Below are 20,692 nucleotides of genomic sequence, written 5' to 3'. Positions count from 1 at the left end.
GATGTGTCTTCCCCTTTGGATTGCATGAACTCCTTGATTTCACCCAAAAGTGACAAAAAACGAAGCAAAATCCGTCCCCTGCTGAGCCATCGGATTTCCGTATGTAGTAGCAGGTCACCATATTCAGCTGACAGCTCCTCCAATAGCACCTTGAATGTTCTGTGCTGTTTAGCTCTGGAGCGGATGCTGTTTATGATCTTCACGACGGGAGTCATGACGTGCTCGAAGCCGATCACCTTTGCGCATAACGCCTGCTGGTGAATGATGCAGTGGTAATGCATGAAGTTTGGGAACTCTGTGTCACCTTTACAGTGAGCGATGAATCCCGTATGTCGGCCGATCATAGCAGGAGCCCCGTCGGTAGTCACTGATACCAGCTTTTCCAACGGTACCTTTTTCTTCGCGAAAAACTCCTTCACCGCGTTATAGATGTCAACTCCCTTCGTTGTTGTCTTTAGCGGCAGTAGTGTCAGAAGTTCTTCTTTTGTGGAGAATCTTTCACAGAGGTAAAAAAGAACTCTTCCTCCCATTCACTGTGAAAATTATATGTTTTCTTCCTTTTTTCCGCCATGTTTTCCTCATCTCCTCACCTTTGCCTTTGCTGGTCTTCACGGCAACTGTTTCCGTGGAGACCAGCTGGCACTAAATATTAGATCATGATCTAATATTTAATAATAAAATTTTTTTTTATATATTATCTCTAACAAATTAACGCCAATGCAATTGTGATTAAAAAAAAAAGCAAGAAAAAATAAAAATAGATGCAGCTTACTGGTAAGTTGTTATGGTGAGCTATTTTTAGAACAGGCCCGCGGGCGACTCATGTGGTCCTTGCGGGCGACCTGGTGCCCGCGGGCACCGTGTTGGTGACCCCTGATTTACATACTGGACATTCCTGTGGTAGACGTTTCCCCAGCCTGTAACAGAATCTGATGATAGGCAGGTGGGAATTTTTATTATGTGTGTGTGTGTGTGTGTGTGTGTGTGTGTGTGACAGTCGGTACGTGTGTGGGTGCACCGGCTCCTGTTCATTGACGTAAACTGCGTATCAAGACTGGGGAAAAACACAACACGACCTCAGGTTTTTAAAAATTCCCACGAGCAAGCGAAACCTGGGTTTCGTCCAGCTCGACAACATGGCATTCGCCTCGCTTCAGCACCTTTTTCCCTGTGGTGAGTTTGGTACAGAGGTCCTCATTTGCAAAGTAGCAGGGAGACAATAGACGGCGCTGGACAGCCAGAGCCAAAGTGTGTCAGTGAGAGGAGACAGACAGACGGGAATGAATGATTCATTTACAGGCAGCCACTGGCCCGTGTGAGTCTGCGAGACTGTAAACGCTTCGTTCCTCTGCAGACACACACGCGCCTCTCTCCCTCTTGTGCACACGCTTTTTAATAAATTGTAATATTCTTTTTTTTATGTAACCAAAATTGATTAAAATCATTAACAGTGATAATTGTATATTAACAGCAGCGATAAATGTGCTCACTGTGCCTGGACATGGGCTTTTTCTAATCCATCGCATCGCGCCCTTTCCATTTCTCTGTCTCAGACACCTGCTATGTGCTGTCATTCGCCATCATCATGCTGAACACCAGCCTGCATAACCCTAACGTCAGAGACAAGCCCCCCGTGGAGCGCTTTATCTCCATGAACAGGGGGATCAATGAAGGGGGAGATCTGCCAGAGGAGCTTCTCAGGGTGAGGATTTGTCTGTACCAAGTGTGTGGCGCGATGATTTAAATGTGCGATTGCCCTGCTGCACGCACTCCATACAAATGAGACATTTAATTTACTAGCTTCCCCTGAACCACCACTCTCTCTCTATGCAGAATCTTTACGACAGCATCAAAAACGAGCCCTTCAAAATCCCAGAGGACGACGGGAACGATCTGACGCACACCTTCTTCAACCCCGACAGGGAAGGCTGGCTCTTAAAGCTCGGTATGTATGGGGCGCCTCAGAGGTGCAAAATTAACCTTCACCATGGTAGTTCATGTTGGTCATGTTGGTTGCAAACGTGTGCTGTATTTTTGTTAATAGATTAGACAGACAGACATCACATAGTGAGGTGCCACAAAAAACTACAAAAATGGTGCCTATGACCAACGAATGACGTTTGCCTGTTACCGCTGTCGCATGCGAGCATGCAAGAATAAATGTTAAGCACCTAGGGTAGACTGACTCGATTAAATATTTCACCAGATTCACTCCAGAATAATTAAAACCTTGGAGAAGCAAAATAATAGCAAATGTAGAGGGCTGGGGTTGATCGTGCTGAAGGTGGAAGCATGGCTGAGAGGATCGATGAGAGGTGGGTAGGCAAGGAGTGGAGAGTCGAGCAGGGAGAGCTGCTGTGGCTGATGGTGCGAGACAGATTTGTGGGCAGCATGAGCTTCAAACACAGGGGAGACTTGGTTGTCAGGCAAGTGAGATCACAAGGAAACAAAGAGCTAGGCAAAACTAAGTTGGCCTTGGCAAAGGGTTTCAAAGGAAATTTGTGGTGCACCTGCAGCATGTCTGCTTTTGTCTTTATCCATCAGCTTGTGACCTCTCCTCTTTGTTTTGTCTACTATTCTCTTGTCCTTTTATAGTAATCTCTGCATTTTCTCTCTTCATCTTCCTGCCATGGTGTTTTTTATCTCTCTTTTTTTTTCCTCCCATGTTTTGGTTCCTCCCTCCCTCTCTCTGACCTCTGTTTCACTCTTCGTTCTGCTATTCCATTTTGCTCTGTGATGGCTGCTCCCTCTTTAAATCTCTGTATTAGGAGGAAGGTAACACTTTGTCTTCATTCCGCCGCTCAATTCATCACAGAGCGCCCTCGTTCTGACACTGGCTGCCATTATCTCCTTAGCACAACAGGCCCTTGAACATGCTGACCTGCTCATATAATTGTGTTGTTGTATCATAGCTGTAAATGGGAAAATAAGTGTATAAGCAATGTGATGTGATGGATTATCTTATTTGAAGTTAAGTCAGAGGTCAATGATCTGGCTCATTCTGCGTGGGGATTGGCTGTATTATTCCTCTTGTGGCTACTGAGAAGGCACAAGGGACACAGCTAAGCTCGTGCTTACGAGAGCTCTAATTTTACTCAGTTTTTCTAAGATTTCTTGCCTTTTTCCATACCAAAAAAAGCTGTATCAGCTGTAGCATTAGCTTCAAAACCTGCACACAACGATTAGAATCCTTTCTGCAACTTCACTGAAAGGAAGCATAAAATTATATAACAGCCATGAAAATATCAGCAAGTACCCCAAAAGGTTAGGCCAAATTACTCGTCAATAGAACGTCAATTCTTTGTAGATGCCAGGAATCATCGTGATTCATACCGATTAGCTGAACGGGTCATCTCATGCTCTCTACCACTTCCCTGCACGTCACACATCTCCTGCTCCTCCTGCCAGAACACGCAGTCGTGCTCGGGCTTTAGTGAATGTGGCTGCTTGTGTCTGCACTGTGGGAATGCGTACCTACGGTTGCGTGGCTGGTCATGCAGCGAAACATCAGAGAGAGCCTTTCCCTTTCTTCATTGTCCTCCATTTGTTCCTGCCCTGCAGGCTTTATTACCTCCCGCTCATTCAAGGATTTCTCTGTCCTCTAGCAAATGAGCTGCACTCACTAGACTGTTTTAAATCTTTTGAATTCTTACAGCAGTATATTGGACTCTAATCTAATCACAGCTACATCGACCTCAAATGTTTAAGGAGTTTTAAGGAGCAACGAAGCTCCTTAAAACTCTTGATTTATGTTGTGCTGGTAGTCCCAGGCACAAATAAGGTGAATTAAACAGGGAGGTGTAAATTTAACTCATTGACTTGCCTGAGGGCAGCACAGAGGGCAGCGGTTAGAACTGTTACCTCACAGCTAGAAGGTCTAGGCCATCTGGCCGAGGCCTTTCTGTGTGGAGTTTGTATGTTCTCCATGTGTGTGTGTGTGTGTGTGTGTGTGTGTGTGTGTGTGTGTCTTTGGACATAAAAGTGGGTTAAGTTAATACTAAATTTCCTATTGTTGTCAATGTGTGCAAACAGTTTTCTGTCTCTCTGTGTTAGCTCTGCGACAGGCTGGCGATCTGTCCAGGTTGTACCTGCCTCGTGCCCTATGGCAGCTGGGATTGGCTCCAGCCCATCCATTCATCCACCAACTCAAACTCTTATAGTTTAATCATAGCAACAAATTTTCATAAAAACTACATTTATTTGAGCTTTCTGTAAACAAAACAAACTGATGATGGCTCTGTATATTAAGTGTACATGTGGTTCCCTGGACTGCAGCAGAGTAAAACTTCTGTTTCGTTAACTAGTCCAATAAATCATACTGGGTGTTAGGATGATAATCTGAGTCACATAAGCGTTACGTTATTGATTACATCAGTGACAGCTGCTTTGTGCACGTTTCATCCAGTCAGCAAACAAGTTATTATGAAGATTATATGTTGACATAAGTCCCATTAAGTTTTTATTTTTTATTTTTTGATTACATAGACAAATTGTTTATCATGTTGTTGATGGGGTAATTATCAGGAAATCCAATAATCCCAATAATCCATTTTTTATTCAATGACAGAGCTAGATGGACAGATTGTGGGGAATTCCTTATATTTTGCATTAATGCATTAAAATGTCGCCCTATGACAGCTGGGATAGGCTCCAGCGCTCCCCCGCAACCCTGAAAAGGACAAGCAGGAGCAGATGCATGGATGGATGCATTAAAATGTTTCTAAGACTGTCACTGCAACAATCACAGGCCATTATTTATTTTTTTCTGCTGCTTTCTATTTAAAAAGTGTCAGGCTTTTCTCAAATCGGGTCATGGCGCTGCTTCTCTTAGCTGTCGCATGTATGCGTTCGTATGTGTCTGTGATTCCTCCTGGAGGAGAAACACCTTCATTCCCCTCCAGACCATTGCCCTTGCAGGCATCGGTCTCAAGGGATTGAGGGATAAGGGTCTGATTCGGTCTTATAATGCTGGGAAATGTTGATTAGAACCAGATGTGGAACGTGGAACAAAGCAGGTTAGCTTCCACATACACAAACAGATTCACCTCTTCAGTTTACCCTCATACGCTGTTTGTTTCTCCCTCGCAGGTGGCCGAGTGAAGACGTGGAAGAGGAGGTGGTTTATTCTGACTGACAACTGCCTCTATTACTTTGAATACACAACAGTAAGTAGGCAATTTGGTGTGTGCACGTGTGTGTGTGTCAGGACAGAATTTGACCATTTCATGGTGCACAATGGTGAAGGTGTGCTTTGCCAATTCTTAAAACGTAAAACCTCTAGTGACCGTGAAAACGTATGCACAAGTGGCAAATTTATGCAATTTATATGTAAAAACGACGTATGTTCACACACCGACCTCGATCTATATTTAAATCCACAGAAAATGAAACAGTACTTTTTATTTGAAATATTATAATTAGTCATCATGTAGATGTTACGAGCCTTGGTACCTTCGGTAGTTTATCGGTTAAATTTAATCAATATTAAACCAGTTGTCCAGGTGGAGTTTGGGAACAAACATGCAGACATACATATAATCAATCATCATGATGCTGGTGTTAAAATAATCTATGCTAAGATAATCAGCTAATTGCACTGCAGTCATGACTTGGTTTTCAATATCGGTGGCCAACTCTCAGCAGAATTGCGAGTAAATATAATCTCTAAAATGTCAGACTGTTCCTTTACGAATGCATCTGTAATAAATTTTCACATTATTTTAAAATATTTAACCCAGGACTGTTTAGTACAGTTTTGTGAATAGATATAGTAGAGACGGATTAAACAAAGGGGCATCAGATTAGTCTGTCACACACACATGCGCGCACACATATTGGCACTGGTCTGTGCCTTCCAGCTTTGCTATTTAACAGATGCCGCCCCCTTGACCTAAATGAACCTCACTCCAGCAATTAACATGAGACATCATAGGAAACATCTGCAAAGTCTGCAACACACATCTGGCCCTGCTAAGCTATAAGCCAAGTGTCTCCCTCAAGCCCGCGACCATGAATCCCTCAGCACATACAAACGCCTTCTGTGGTGGGGGGCATACGCAGAGCCAGCTGTGAGCAGCTCTCCCAGGGCATTTCCTCCCCCCACGCTTTGCCACCTTATTAGAAGGAAGATGACAAGCAGGACATGGGGCTGTTCCTCAAGAGCTCTCCCAACACACACACACACACACATCTGGCCCCGCAGACACAATGGGGGGATGGAGAGAGTCGGGTTACATCTCCTTTGGGTGACCAGGATGAATAAAAACCTTCAAAGTGCTTTAATCGAACCTTGATTTTTACTTGGATGCATTCAGACTTAACATAAAGGTAAAAATGGCACCTAAATAGCAAATGTGTTGCATCAAAAACTCTGGGAAAATTTTGTGACACACATATTTTTGAGGTCTTGTTATTTGAAACTGCCTTTAGTAAAACTCCACACTAGAAAACAAAAAGTACTAAATGTCTTCAATATTACCAGTGATGATAAAAGTGTGAAGGTTGTTTGCAATTACATTTTTACAAATTCTTGTTTTTTTTTTTTTAATGAATCATATTCTGTCCCACCAACAAACAAGACAGCCAGCATAGCCTGTATATGAAAGATGGATAATTTAAAAAAAATAAATAAATCACATTTTGGTTTTTGTCATTTTTGGGAGGATCTGGCTCAGAAACACTCATCCAGAAGCATCATGCCCTGCTTTATCATCTATTTTACCATAATGGTTCCATAATTTATAGAATAACATCATATTATATCAATCATACCTGAAACATGCAACTGAGACCATAAACTCACCGGAACGGTGTTTATTGAATTCATAAATCAGGTTAGCAAATAGTTAGTTTCTGTCCAGACTACTTTTTAAAAATTGGAGGCTACATCCATCTTTTTTTATATACAGTCTGTGACTGGGTCATGGCAGCCACAGCACAGCTACAGCATAAGGCTAAAGGTGTCACAGGTGATGTGACAATGATCCAGGCGGATCTTTTGTCACTGTGACTTCATTTGCACATAGATATGATTATTGTAAATGATGTGCATGCAAATGAATAAGTGATACTGAGGACTGTTTTTCTGTGTCTCTTCAGGATAAAGAGCCTCGTGGGATTATACCTCTGGAAAATCTTAGTATCAGAGAAGTGGATGAGCCGAGAAAACCTGTAAGAAACACCTCCTGTCCCTGCGAATAAATCCTCATCTCATTTAAATTTAAATACCTTTGCACTGCCAAAAAAACAACAACACACAAACAATGTGTTCTCGGATTCTTTCATCATGTAAATCAACAGTTTCATGATTTTTCTTTAGAACTGCTTTGAGCTCTACAACCCCAACCATAAAGGTCAGGTAATCAAGGCCTGCAAAACGGAGGCGGATGGACGTGTCGTCGAGGGAAACCACGTGGTGTACAGGATATCTGCCCCCACCCCGGAGGAGAAAGAAGAGTGGATCAAATCCATCAAGTAAGAGACGCTGCGTTAGTGTGGATCCATTTACACTGAGAGGGCACTTAGCCAACGCCTGCCTGCTCCCATGTGGGACTTTCTCATGTCTGACCTTGACTGTGAGAAGCCCACACACACACGCGCACACACATACACGGAGCTGCGAGCTTAATCATAACTATGCTTGAGGCTTGAGTACACACACACATGCAGACTGGTGACTAACTGTGACTCATTTTCTCACACTTCCATGCAGATAACACTCGGAGGTGATGTCTGCTCTGCTGGATAAGCACACTTGCCTTTGATTAGCGTGCAACAAGAAAGGGGGGGGGAACACACACACCTGCTCAGACTCGGTGCACTGCTGTACACTTAAAAACATAATGACAGTTTTAATGCATTCCCATCCAAACACTTGTTAAACACAGAGAGGAGTGGAGGTGCTGCTGCAAATTGGACCCACTGGGTAACTTTCGAGCATGCTGGTTATGATCGGCTCTGCTTCAGTGCGATCAATATCAGGCGAAAAATTGTACTGCTGAATCTTCCCCGTGCCCCGATGAGATTTAAAAACCCTTGGTGTGGAGAGATGTTTGATGAAAGTGGGGAAGGTTTAAGGGTGAGTTACTGGAATCTTATTTTGGTGAGCATGGCCTGGGGTATGGTTAAATAGACTGAAAACTGCTAATTTTCTTGGTTTGGAAAATTTCACATGGGGGGGGGGGACTGCTGGCTTCTCGTGGCTGCACATCATGAAGTCTCCTCCTGTCACTTTGGCAGTGGAATGATTACACATTAGACTCAGCGGGGCAGAGCTGTGCTGCCGCAACCACACTCCGGGGCGGCAGACTGTCCTGTGGTCAGCAGATTTCACACAAGCACGCGACTACACACACACACACACACACACACACACACACTGTCCGGCCCTGATTCAACCTGCAAGGCTGGAAACTACTGTTGTAGAAACTGTTCTGCACTTGCACACATGTCAGCCGTCATGTGGTGGGAAAGCGGCTAATTACTCAGCGTTATTCCCATCAGCAATCTGTGACTCCGCTATAGAAGTCCAAGTTAAATACGCCGTGGTTGACGAGCAGCTGCGTTAATGAAAAACTTGAAGTTGTAATTTTTACAATTTTATGGCAGCTCCGTATCACATGTGCGAGGTGAAAGATGCTCATTGTGACAAACCCACACATGATTCACACTTTAACCCACAGTTCCTCTTTGCTTCGTGAAGCGTTGGAGCTTTTTTTAGCTCGTGTTGACTTTACAGCCCGCAGCTCATTTTGGTTCAGTCTCTCACCTTCACAGCACAGCAGTGCTTAATGCACGCAAAGTTAGCAACTACCTCACTGAAATATTGGACAAGAAAAAATGCACATCAACTTAAAAGCTCATGAACTTGCAGCATGTCTGCTCCATCCTAAAATTCTGTTACTCAATATTTGACTTCCACTGAACTAAGATACACAATTATCAGTCGCACAGATTTCTAGCTCAGCGAGTGTGTTGTTTGTGAAGAACAGCGTTCAGAGGTGTAAGTGCCAGATTTTGGTGCTGATGAACTTGTAGATGGGTGATTTATTTCAACTATACAGACAAAACAGGATGGATAGGATAGAGATATCCAGTTCAAGGTGACAGGAGGGGCTGTAGCCTGCCCCAGCTGTCATGGGGTGAGAGGCAGGGTACATCCCGGAAAAACCATCAGCCTGTCGCAGGGCTGACACAGACAGACTAGATAGAAGCAGTTTTGCTGATATTAAAAATAGGTGTTGTCGTTGTTAAATCTGTTCCTTCCTGTCCTCCACAGAGCAAGCATCAGCAGGGATCCTTTCTACGACATGCTGGCCACCAGGAAGAGGAGGATAGCCAACAAGAAATGATGATGACTCACCCTCACTTACGTCAAGTGTCAGCAGCATTTCTGTCATCAGAGGAATCCTTGTGTGTATGTGTGTGTGTTTAAGAGTCTCAAAGGCGTCCGATTCATACGTTCTCCGTCAGCCCTGCGGGACATGCAGTAAAACATATGGGACTAACGTGGATCATCCCTACTTCTGCCTGAAGATTTGTCTGCACCTCAGTTCTTGGCTGTTGGGAATTAAAGATTCAAATTCAGTCTGCTACAGGCAAAAAATATAATAAAAAAAGAAGGTAAATTCTCACCACACTAGACGACGATGGAGAACAGCATGAGGACTTCATGTAACTGGAGATAGCCATAGCTGTAATCATTAGTCTTTTCAGCATGCCCTAATGTGAGACTACACCCTGCTGGACACATAAGGTGCTGCAACACATTGGGAGGATTTGAAAGCTGAATGTTCAGCTCCCAGCCACTCAGACCTACTTGTCTGGTCTCAGCGTTTCATTACCTTCACCTCCTTCGACAACTGCCAACAATATTTTGTAGATAATTCGCAACTACAGAAAGCCTCAAGCTCATCAGTCAGCTGGTCTGATTGATGTAGCCTTTAAGTGACTGTACCTGTATATGCAAACATACTCAACATGGGCTCGTACACGTCCATTTACGATATTTCCTTTTTAAAGGCAAACCAAGTCGTGTGTAACGAAGCCTGCCAGCAGTAACGCATCATATTAACTCACATAGTGAAGATCCACCTCTGCGATCGTTTCTTTTGTATTTATTTTCTCATCTTTTCACAAAAAAAAGCAGCCCTCCCCCCGACTCACATTATGCATGTATAGTATATAATTTACATACCGTTTTGTTTTTTCTGTATTGTGTTCACGTAGTGTGGAAATCATAATGGCTGTAGCCTTTACCCGTTCATTTTCTTTTCATTTTTAGTTTGACAGCTAACAAGTTTACAATAGTGGAAGAGGGTCATTGTGCAGCTTCCCCTCACACTGTTATTACTGAGGTTCAGATAGTATATGTAATATGAAAGAGAATTAGGACAAACCCTTTCAAAATAAGATACTGGAATTTGCTGGAATACGTGTGAATGCTCTAACCGGAATTTTGAGAACCGTTTTCCCCAGACAGATCAAACCGCCCCACAAAGCCAAAACTTTCCTCACGGGCGCAGCTTTCAGCTCTAAGCACGGTTTGGCGTTTGTGCGGGAAAACGGCTCTCGAATACTTTGATGTACACTTTGAATAAAAAATACATGCTGATAAGAAAACAGCTTTTTGCGTGCATGTGAATTCAGCGAGCAGTGCTCGACTCACCAAACTTACCAGGTCTTTGGTTATTTCAAACATGGATACAGTGCTGTGAGAAAATTAGAGTGAGCTGAGCCCAAACAGCTAGAAAAGTGTTTGTATGTAACAAAAACCTGAATACATAGGAGTGTCGTTAGTGGATCTACATTATAATTTAACCGTAGTGGAAGGTTTGCTCAACAAGAGTCTCATACAGTCTAGTCTATATCATACAAAAGCACACAGGGGCTTTAAAAAGCAAAATCCCTGCAACTCATCTCAATCAGCATTTTTTCCCCATTCATTTCAATGCAGCTTGTAAACAAAGTCCAAGACCAAGAACAAATTACAATTTCTGACATTAACAAATGTATTTTAAGGCGTTTACCTTATACAATGTATAAATTCGTACATGCTAAACTTAAAGGTATAACAGCAGTTTTTCTTCCAACTTTTGTCTAGAGTTGAAAAGGAAAAAAAACAAGAACAAAAAAACAACCCAAAGCATATTCATCACTGAATTTGTCCAGAGAATATGCTCAAAATTTGTTCTTCTAAAAACACAAAACAGAAATCTGAGAATCCTGATACAGGATTTGATTTTTTTTTTTTTTTTTTTTTAACATATAAAAGTAACTGATATTACAGTTCAAAATTAAATTCACAGTATTTTTTGACGCTAGACGACAAACTGTATCTTAAAAAAAAAAAAAAAAAAAAGGAAAAAGTGGTCCACCACCATGACAGCAATAGCGTGGTGCTTCTTTTTGTTTTTCGAATGTGGGAGAGAGCGGCATGACAAAACTATTTTCAAAAAACAAAAAACCCCTCTGCATCTGGTGAAGAAAGTTAAAATTACAGAGTGAATCTTAGGCTTCACAAATGGGAACGAAGATGAAAATGAAAGCTGGGAAATGTTCTCAAGTCTTTCCAGGGTTAACATGGAGGTATCAGTCAGCAAAGCTCTGTTCCCACCACTGCACTCATCACCCCCCACCCCACCCCACCCTCCCTCCCTCCCTCCCTCCCCTTGCACAAATAACTCCATTAGTTTCACGGCTCCCAGAAAGAAATAAAGTAAAACATTGCAGCTGTGTAGATATGGTGACATCTTAAACTTCCGATGCCTTTCAGTCCTCTCGGGCATCACGTCATTCCCTTTGTTTCGTTCCTCTTCGAAGCAGGTGGATATCTGTGATTGATGTTAACACGTTTTTTTCAAGTCCTGAGTTCCACTGAGCAGCAGTTGAGATGTTTAAGCTCCAGGCTTTGTGTTCATACAAGTATATATTAATATTCTTCATCATAAATGTTCAACAGGTTTCTTTTTAACCGATAGCTAGGAGAAATTACGGCAAATAAATAAGCCCATTTGAGGAGAGGGAAAAAAAAAAAAAAAAGGGGGGGGGATAGTTTAAATTTTAAAACACTTTACTTAAGGTAAAAATACAATATTATTCCTAATGAAGAAGCACCACGTCAAAAAAGTTGATGTCATTCCTCTGCTGTTGTTAAAATTCGGTTGATGGATCTGAAATGACAAAGATGAGGTCTTAGTGAAGAGAAAGTATTAGTAGCTACATCGACGCTGACCATTTAAAAAGACATCCACTCACAGAGTCAGTATTTCAGGTCACTGGGAAATCCACTGCCGCTGATTTGGCTGTAACCTACAAAACAGGGTTTGATGCTTTAAAATTGGACTAGCTCGTCAGCACCATTTAATTCAGCATTCCTGTGATTTTGGAGACTAAATGAATACCTGGTTGTCCATTGAGATGGCCGTAACTTGAACCGTTTGCCGGTGCGGTATGATCGGAAGGTAGTAGATGGTCACCGCTGCCGTCAGCGTAGTCTGTGCAGCGACGTTTTTCCGATGGAAAACCATTGTCATGTTCAAAGTCTCTGTCAGAGTGGTGTCGCTTGCGGCTCTCCCTTTCCTCGCTGCTTCTGTTTCTGTGGCTCCGAGCTGCGTCTGGGCTGTGCAGTTCGGGATCGCTGTCCTGATGTCTCTTCTTTTTCCTTTTCTTCTTCATTTCCGCAGCTCTGTCTGAATCTCCGTCAGAACTTCTATGGGATGACAGAGAACCAATCACATTGTTTAACAAAACCAAGATCTCAAGCTTTACGGCCAGCCTAAGACAGAAAAAGTGACCCATTATCAATAAAATGATGAAAATTCTTTCCGTTTTTAAGAAAATATTAATACTGATAGTGAGCTTTAACCCCATATTATTTTCAAAAAAAATCTAGCTTAAAACAAACAAACATTTCCTTCTGTTTTCATTAAAGGATTGAGAGAAAGATGGCAATACTCACCCACTCTCACGGTGTCTGTCTTTATCCTTTGATTTCTTCTTTTTCTTACTCTTTTTGTGTTTTTTAGTGTGGCGGGCCTCAGAGCTGTCGTCCCTGTCTTTGCTGAGAGTCCTCTTGTGATTTTGATCCTCTTTGTCTGGAGAGGAAAGGCGAGCCCGTGGCGGGGAGCCCTTGAACTTGTTTGTTTCTGGTGCTGTAGAAGGTGAGAAATTTCCTTCCTTTGAGGAGTAATTTTCTCTCTCTTTGCCATTACTCTTATCCTTCATTGCCCAGGAGTCTCTACTATCCTGCAGCCACCTCCGACTGCCACGAGACTCCTCTCGGTGGGAGTAACCATATCCCCTTCGCTCATGGTCAATGTCCTCTCTTGACCGGTAGCGGTAGTAATGGTAATGGTTAGAGCACCTGTCGCGATCACGCTCCCGAGGGTGCTGGAAGGTTCGCTCCCGGTGACGATCGGCCTCCCATTCCCTGTAGTAACGTCCAGAAAGGGGGAAACGATCCCTGTACTGGCGGTGGTGACCGTCTTTGTAGTCCCGTCTGTACCGGTGACGATCGCCGTCGCTTTCTCGTTCGTGACTCCTATCCCTGTAGTGTCTTTCTCTATCTCTGCCAGAGCTAGAGTACAGTCTTTCCCTGTCTCTGGAAGATCGTCTTTCATTGCAACTAGAACTAGGCTTGGACTGATACTGCTCCTTAGTATCCTTACGTCCTTCAGTCCCTGTTGTTGCACATTTATCTTGTGGTAGATCCTTGGCTTCATCCTTGCTTACGCTAACTTTCTGTGGAGCTGCAGAAGCCCCACTGGTGCTTTGAGAGCAGCCCGGCTGAGGGGGTAAGGCTGCAGGGTTGTCATCTTGCCCAGAAGAAGAAAGAGCGGAAGCAGATTCTTTAGCTGCAACAGAAGGGGTAGTTGTAGCAGTAGCTGAGGGTGAAGCGCTAACGGCGGAGGATTCTGTACAGTGAGGCAGGGGTTCAGATGGAGTTTTAGCCCTTGTGACAGGAGTGGAGAAATCCTGGCTTTCATTAGCAGCAGGATGAATGCTCTGAGAAGAACTGGCCTGGGATGAGGCATCTTTGCTGGAAAAATAAAATACAAAAGCAATATGAGCAATGCTTTGTCACACTGGCAGAGAGGAAAGTCTGCACAGTTTTAAGATCACTCCTCTAAACTTAAAAATTTAAATGCATAAAATGGACAGCAGAGCAATAAGTTTTTTTTAGTTCAGTGTTAGGCTTACTTTGGTTGGCTATGGTCACTGCCTATTCCATTAGCAACAGGAGCCGTAGACGTCAAACTGCCATGATTACTGCCAGAGATCTGATGTGCCCAAAATAAATAAAAGAAATATTAATAATACGTCCCTTTAAGAAAAACAAACAAAAACCCAAACAGACAAGCATTCTAAAAATAAAGACAAGATTTACCTTGTCAGGGCCGCTGTGTCCATTCACTTTGTGATGACCATTGTGGTGCCCATTTTGACTGGATTTGAAGTCTCCATACGTTTGTCCATTTAATCCATTGCCGTGATGGTGCACTCCTGACTCCCCATTGGCGGTTTTGGGAGAATTATCAAAGACATTTCCTGTGTCTTTATTTTCATTAGGATGAGACTTGGATGAACTGCCGTTATCCAGAGTGCCACAGTTCTCTTGGTCTGATTCCTCTGAAGACTCTTGGCTGTACGGCACCAGGAAGGATGCCCCGTTTCCTACAGGGTTGTGATCCCCATTACTGAAAGGCATGCCGCCGACTCGGTTTAGTGGACGCGGAATAAAACGAACGTCTGGTTGGACGTCTGAGGTAGACTGTGAGGAGGACAAAGAGCTGGAGGAGGAGGAGCTGCTGGCGGAGGACGGCTGGCAGTAAGAGGAGGAAGAAGCAGATGGGCGGTTCGGTTTGCTTAGCCCAATTGAAAATGAAAGCTTCTGTCGTTTGTCGCTGTCTGGAATCATTGTGGGCCGGCTTACTGAGTGGGAGATGGAAGCAGAGGAAGCAGAAGTAGCTAGTCCATGGTTTGGTTTCCCCACCGCACTGCCGCTGGTGCTGGGCTTGGAGCTTGTGGGATAGTCCCTCAGAGATCCATTCCCATTAACATGAAGCGAACTCTGAAGGAACAAGAAGTCACAACAACAGGTTTTTAGAAGACAAACACTGGGTTTAACAAAAACAACAACATTAGCAGTACCCTCAGGTGAGGAAGTACCTTGTTCATGTGTGGTGGCAGCTGGGGACCTATGAAGCCAACACTGTTGTGATGCATGGTGGCCATGGTGCGTGGGATCACCACCGGCCGGGGAGATGACTGACCAGATATGCCAGCGTTATGGTTCACGTGGCTGTAGTCCCCAGTTTTTTTCACATCTGTGCACCTGATGACATGGAAAAAAGAATATTAACCATGACAAAGCATCAACATTATAACATTAGGTTATAATAATAAATTTTCTACAAGAAAAGTGGGAATAAACATGTCTACATTATTAAATAATGATGGGAAAAGTTCTACTGAAGGAATAAGCCTAGAATGTTTAAAAATACCGATGTTTACTCACTTGATGTAGAAGAGGACATAGGCCTGCTGGTTGAGGACGTTCCTAATGTCACTGACTGACACGGACGAGTCATTCATCTGAAACCACTGCCCATTGCTGGCCTGTGAGACAGAATGAGAGAGATGTGACACAGCAGATTCAGTTTCTGAATTGAATTTGAGCTAAAAAGAAGAATCTTATGGTTATATAGGAGTCTTTTTTTTTTTCCTCTTTCTTTCTTTCAATGCATACAAAGTATTTTTCTCTGTTTGCATTCAGTTTTCTGCTGAAATGTGTTGTTTATGGTGTGTGTTTGTTTGTACTAAGCAACAGCAACATTCAAACAGATTCGGGCACAGCCAGTACCTTAATATAGCAGAAATAGTGTCCAGCATGACAACTGAATCCAGAGTGAACCAGCACAGCATACAGCCTGTAGAGCTGGGGCTCCCCGTGGGACTGAGACATGAAGGGCCGCAGATCCAGATGCTCCAAATACTTCACATCCTGATGACCACCAAACAAAAAATTTCAAACATTACATGCAAATATCCTGTTTTATAATAAAACAAAGCATCTGTCATGTATCTTTATGACTTAAGCAGACACTATTGGCCATTTACCTTTGTGATTTTGCCTCCACTGAAGTTTGCAAAGCGTTTGAGTGAGATGGTGAGCACATTGGCGCTGCGATGGATTGTGAATCTTTTTGAGGCCGTTACCATTTTTTTGCACCTGAAGGAAACAAACATTCAGCTTGTTGACCAAAAAAATAAATAAAATAAAAAAAATCACACCTAAACACTAAAACTCATCATGGTTTGGCATCTCTTTGACTTACTTGGTGCATTTGTAAGCATTTTCGCCATCCAGCTGTTCTGGCTTGACAAACTGCTCCAGAGCTTTGGAGACATTTGGAGCAGTCTATATGAACAGAGAGAGAGAGGAAAAACCTCACACTCCATAATGCAGAGAATACATAGTAGCAACGTCACTTTGAATGTTGTCCAATTACCTTAATTTCCAGAGTGATATCCAGAAAAGGGTCAAATGTATCTGAGACAGCTTTGCAGTTTAAACATTTAACTGAAACAGAAATCAGTGCTATGAGTATCACACAAGCTGTAAGACATAAAAAGACAAATAAAAGAAAAATAAATCAAACCTTAAAAAACAGTGACTTACCTCTGGATCTTAGGTACCCGCCAAACACTTGATGGATGAAAGAGGTTGCCTGCGTTTGCCTGTCCAATCTATAATAAAAAGATAAAGCACAAAAGTTAACTAATAAGGACAGTGCAACAATTAACTGACCATTTATTTTTAGCATTTTGGAACCAGACGATCACTTTATAGTATTCAAGTAGCAGAAAAGACAATAGGAGGAATTGGAGCACGATTAATTACTTAAGAGGCCATCTGCTGCTACACGGGAAGAATTGATTTGATGAGAATTGACACTTTAGGTTCTTAAAAAAAAAAAATGAATTAATAAATTATTTTTAGGAGTCTAACAAGAAGCACAACACTCAGCCCAGTGCATCTGTTAAACGTGTAGTTTTGGTTAAATGTGCACATAGACTTTGAAGCTCTATAGTAACACATAGAAAAACCTGGATTTTCTGAATTTTGCTGCTGCAATAATAGCACTAATGCCATTAGGGTGACCTGAGGGGTTGAGTGCTCCTGCTCACACTGCTTACCCTGTTGCCTCAGAAGAAATCTATACTAGACACTAAGACTGGCAGCTCTCCCCCATAATCCCAGACACCTGTTTTACTACACGTTTAAGCCGCTTCTGATCTTTTCAAGCCCTGTTACCAAAACAAGCTACCACACCCAGTGTAAGAATACTTTCTGTGTTGGAGCAGTCAAGTTCATTAAAAAACTTGATATAATAATGAGGTATTATATCAAGTGGCTTGCCTAGTATGTAAACTGAGGTGTCAGTCAGGCAAGAGACTGAGGAATCTGCATTTCTGAAAAATACTCTCAGCAATTGAAGCATTAATAGTTAAAACGAACTAGTAAAAACTGCACTTCCTGAAAAAACAGGATAAAGGATTTATTTCATATTCTCCTACTGTCACGGTGTTACCTCTACGTAGCTAATTATGGATCTTACTACATAATAAAGTGCAAACACTGTCAAGCCCAAGTAAAAATATTTTTGTGTGTTTAATTTGTTTAGAATGCATGCAATGTAAAATGACACTCACTTGGTTCCAGGTAAGCAGGACTTTTGCATAGCATCCACTGTGCACCGCAGGAATTCATGAGCATCTTCCTGGCTTCCATAGCGGAAGTGCTTTGCAATCCCTGGGTGAGGGGAACGAGGAAAAACAGAACCAAAAAACAAAGCAGGAGGTGAATTATTGTAAAGGATACCACAGTTAAATGCAAGTTTACACTTATTTAAAAACAGAATTCAAAATCCCTCCAGATTATTTCCCTCCAAAATTACAAAAGGTAAACAGTCACACAGCGCCTCCTATCATTAAAATATAGGTAAACACTTTGCACAGAGCACAGCATCAACAGTCATCCACTTACTCTTAAGCTCATTGAGTACACCAATGGGCTTAATGACATTCCCAGAGTTGGCAAAAACCTGAATGATGTGGTTTTGCATGGTACACATCATACAGAACCCTGGCTCATGACCTGCAGCAGAGACAGAGACAAAATACTGAGTGAGTAAGGAGTGATACAATGTGAGAATCAGCGCAGGACTGCGTAACACCACTGTTGGTGAAATAAACTTACATGTTTTGGAGTGCTCCCGCGTCAGCATGTAGTTTGCTAAAGGAGGGGTGTAGCTGAGACACTGCAGGGCTGAGTTGAGGAAGCAGGTGTTCCCCATGTTCTGGAGGCCTGCACCAATGCGGTGAACCTGGGCCCACTTTAGGCTGAGCCGATCTGGTGAGAACAGCACCTTCTGGGGCAAGTCAATTCCATCGCTACTGCTCATCACTGACACACAGAGCCACAATTATTACTAAAAATCTGTTTCAATACATTTTAAAAAGGACATAATTTAATGCTAACTTACTTATACAACCACACACTGGCACATGGCAAAGTCATGTCAGGACATCACAGTAATAGCTACAACTATTAACAGTTATATAATGTGATTCTGGCCACTGTGAACAACTCCTAAACAGGCTCAGGAAGAAAGACGGGACAGTTTGCCTTCTCCTTTGTTTCTGCTAAACAAGTTGGGCTGCCGGTCTTTATATAAAAACAGCAATTGCATCACGAGCTGAAGTGACTGATCATGCAAAGCTGGATGCATTACATAACTGGATGAATGAACGGAGAAGGGAAGCAGCAACACAACACCCACAAAAACAGTTGTCAAACTTGTGTGAAAGCAGAAGCAAAAAGATTAGCTGTATGTTACTAAAACCAATTCTGACAAATATGGGTAAATAATGGCTAAAAAGTGTGGTTCCATATTTGCTAAAACAGGTTGGAAAACTATTCTGTCTGACAATAAAAATCTTCAAACAGCTTAAAAAGACATTTTGAAAAAAAGCCAGGCTTTGCTCTGACCTTGGTCCTTGGGCCGGTCCACGGAGGAGGGTGTACTGTTGTACACAGCAGCTCCAGGAGTGGGGGCCAGGCAGCCTACTGGAGCCTTGAGCCTTGGAGAGTCACTGGGTACAGTGGGGCCCACTGCCCAGCTGCTGGAACAACTGCCGTCCATCCCCACGTCTCCACTGGTGAAGGAGGGTCGGTTACATCCGGCTGACTCGTGGTCAGACTTTTCTGAAGATCCGTCAACTATGGTCATTGTTCATAGCTGCATTAGGAACAAAGACACATACGTTTATGAACTGAAAACAAAACAAAAAAAACTAAGTCGTTGCTAGGTTTGAATTTTCTCATTGTTATTTTGGAAAAAGGGAAAGAAAACTTAAATACTACATTAATCCTACACTGGTTAGGTAGCAGTACAGTGAGTTTGGACAACAACTACTAAATACAAAAGCCACATTAACAGATTATACCCAATTTCGCTGTGCAAAAAACTGCACAATGATAATAAAAAGCTCTAAGTCTCTTATAGCTTATAGTTAAATAACGCTATATTAAACACTGCCCTCATACCATCGCCTAAACTTTCAGCAAACAAGTATCAGAAATTGTGTTAGATTGGATGATTTGTTTACATTCACAAACAGACTAGCATAAGTGAGCGCCAAATATTTGTTTTTGACCCTTTGCTTTTATTTGAATCATCTTGTCAGATTCCTTTTAAATAACAAACACCAGGAGACAAGAGTAACTTTCGACATCTAATTTAACTCTGTCCAACTAACAAACTTAAAATATCGACAAAAATTTGTGTTTAGAAAACTCAAGAGGGGAAATGCCAGATAACCCACTCGACCGAGGAAATTTCCAAGTCGGAAGCACGTTTACAACAGAAGCAGCTGTTCCCTCCCACCTGCTCTTACAGAGTGGCTCACATTGGCTAAATGACGGCTGCTAGGCCTTTAACACGCAGCGTCGCAAAACCTCAAGAAAACACACAAAAAACCCTGAGCACATCAGACGGAGAGCAAGTTGAGAGCTTACCAGTCTTGTCGAATTCCGAGATGTAATGACGCGCACTTAAAGAAGATGCAAAAACCATCGAAACGCCGAACGCAACGTAGCTATCGAACTGTGCTAGCATTTTGTGCGGCTAGCTAGCTTGCCTACTTGCTAGCTAGCACAAGACTATGGACGCTGGCTGACATGGCGCAGAGAAGCGTAGTTACGGACCAGCAAGCTGACGGGTAGTTTCCTGGCTGTGCGGTGACATTTATTTTATTTAAAAATGTGTGGCCTGGGCAACGGGGCGTCTAGCTAGAGGAGAAAGGAGGGGCTCGACGCCGGCGCTTGTGTATGATCACTGCGCTGCTCTCTCCGACACGACATAGAGAACCGGTGTAAGCTTACTACAACAAATCTCAGCGGCTCACGCCTACCAAAATATTACGGGCGCACAGTTAAAGTGGCACTTGATCGTAAAGGCAATACAACACTCACCTGTAACCTGTTATGATCGCGTTAGTAGAGGTTGTAAATCCATTCCTTATTTCTAGCGGGTGTCCGGCGGTGAACAATGACGTAGCTAATTGCCCCACGGGTACATCCGGGTACCTGGGATGAAACAAGGCCTCTGATAGGTTCCTAAAATCG

The 20,692-nt window shown here is 42.8% G+C and overlaps 2 protein-coding genes across 3 annotated transcripts in view; one reads left to right on the top strand and one right to left on the bottom strand.

The window, feature by feature from the left end:
• LOC146626401 (cytohesin-3-like) overlaps nt 1–9,964 on the top strand; it is a 32,727-nt gene extending 22,763 nt beyond the window's left edge. For both annotated transcript variants that reach the window (XM_085361280.1, XM_085361279.1), the window contains 6 exons: nt 1,554–1,702; nt 1,834–1,945; nt 5,089–5,165; nt 7,099–7,170; nt 7,319–7,473; nt 9,278–9,964. In XM_085361280.1, the coding sequence (XP_085217406.1) occupies nt 1,554–1,702; nt 1,834–1,945; nt 5,089–5,165; nt 7,099–7,170; nt 7,319–7,473; nt 9,278–9,350 (638 nt within the window). In that variant the 3' untranslated portion in view covers nt 9,351–9,964. The remainder of the gene's footprint in view (nt 1–1,553; nt 1,703–1,833; nt 1,946–5,088; nt 5,166–7,098; nt 7,171–7,318; nt 7,474–9,277) is intronic.
• A 2,146-nt stretch (nt 9,965–12,110) lies between these two features.
• On the bottom strand, nt 12,111–20,608 carry usp42 (ubiquitin specific peptidase 42). The gene is made up of 18 exons (XM_085360520.1): nt 20,540–20,608; nt 19,055–19,304; nt 18,263–18,469; nt 18,050–18,160; nt 17,716–17,815; nt 16,682–16,749; nt 16,512–16,582; nt 16,338–16,420; nt 16,120–16,231; nt 15,863–16,003; nt 15,518–15,618; nt 15,169–15,334; nt 14,387–15,070; nt 14,200–14,279; nt 12,959–14,038; nt 12,402–12,709; nt 12,256–12,309; nt 12,111–12,170 (listed from the first exon to the last, which is right to left on the bottom strand). The coding sequence occupies exons 2-17, from the start codon at nt 19,293–19,295 to the stop codon at nt 12,260–12,262; spliced, it is 3,603 nt and encodes a 1,200-aa protein (XP_085216646.1). The 5' UTR covers nt 19,296–19,304; nt 20,540–20,608; the 3' UTR covers nt 12,111–12,170; nt 12,256–12,259.
• Nucleotides 20,609–20,692: the final 84 nt, after the last annotated feature.

This window comes from Diplotaxodon limnothrissa, linkage group LG8 (assembly GCF_057381915.1).
Source record: "Diplotaxodon limnothrissa isolate DT_005_m linkage group LG8, D_limnothrissa_male_GT1.1, whole genome shotgun sequence".
NCBI classification, from domain to species: Eukaryota; Metazoa; Chordata; class Actinopteri; order Cichliformes; family Cichlidae; genus Diplotaxodon; species Diplotaxodon limnothrissa.
The sequence above is the reverse complement of the archived record's forward strand: the minus strand, read 5'-3'. Positions and strand labels throughout refer to the sequence as shown.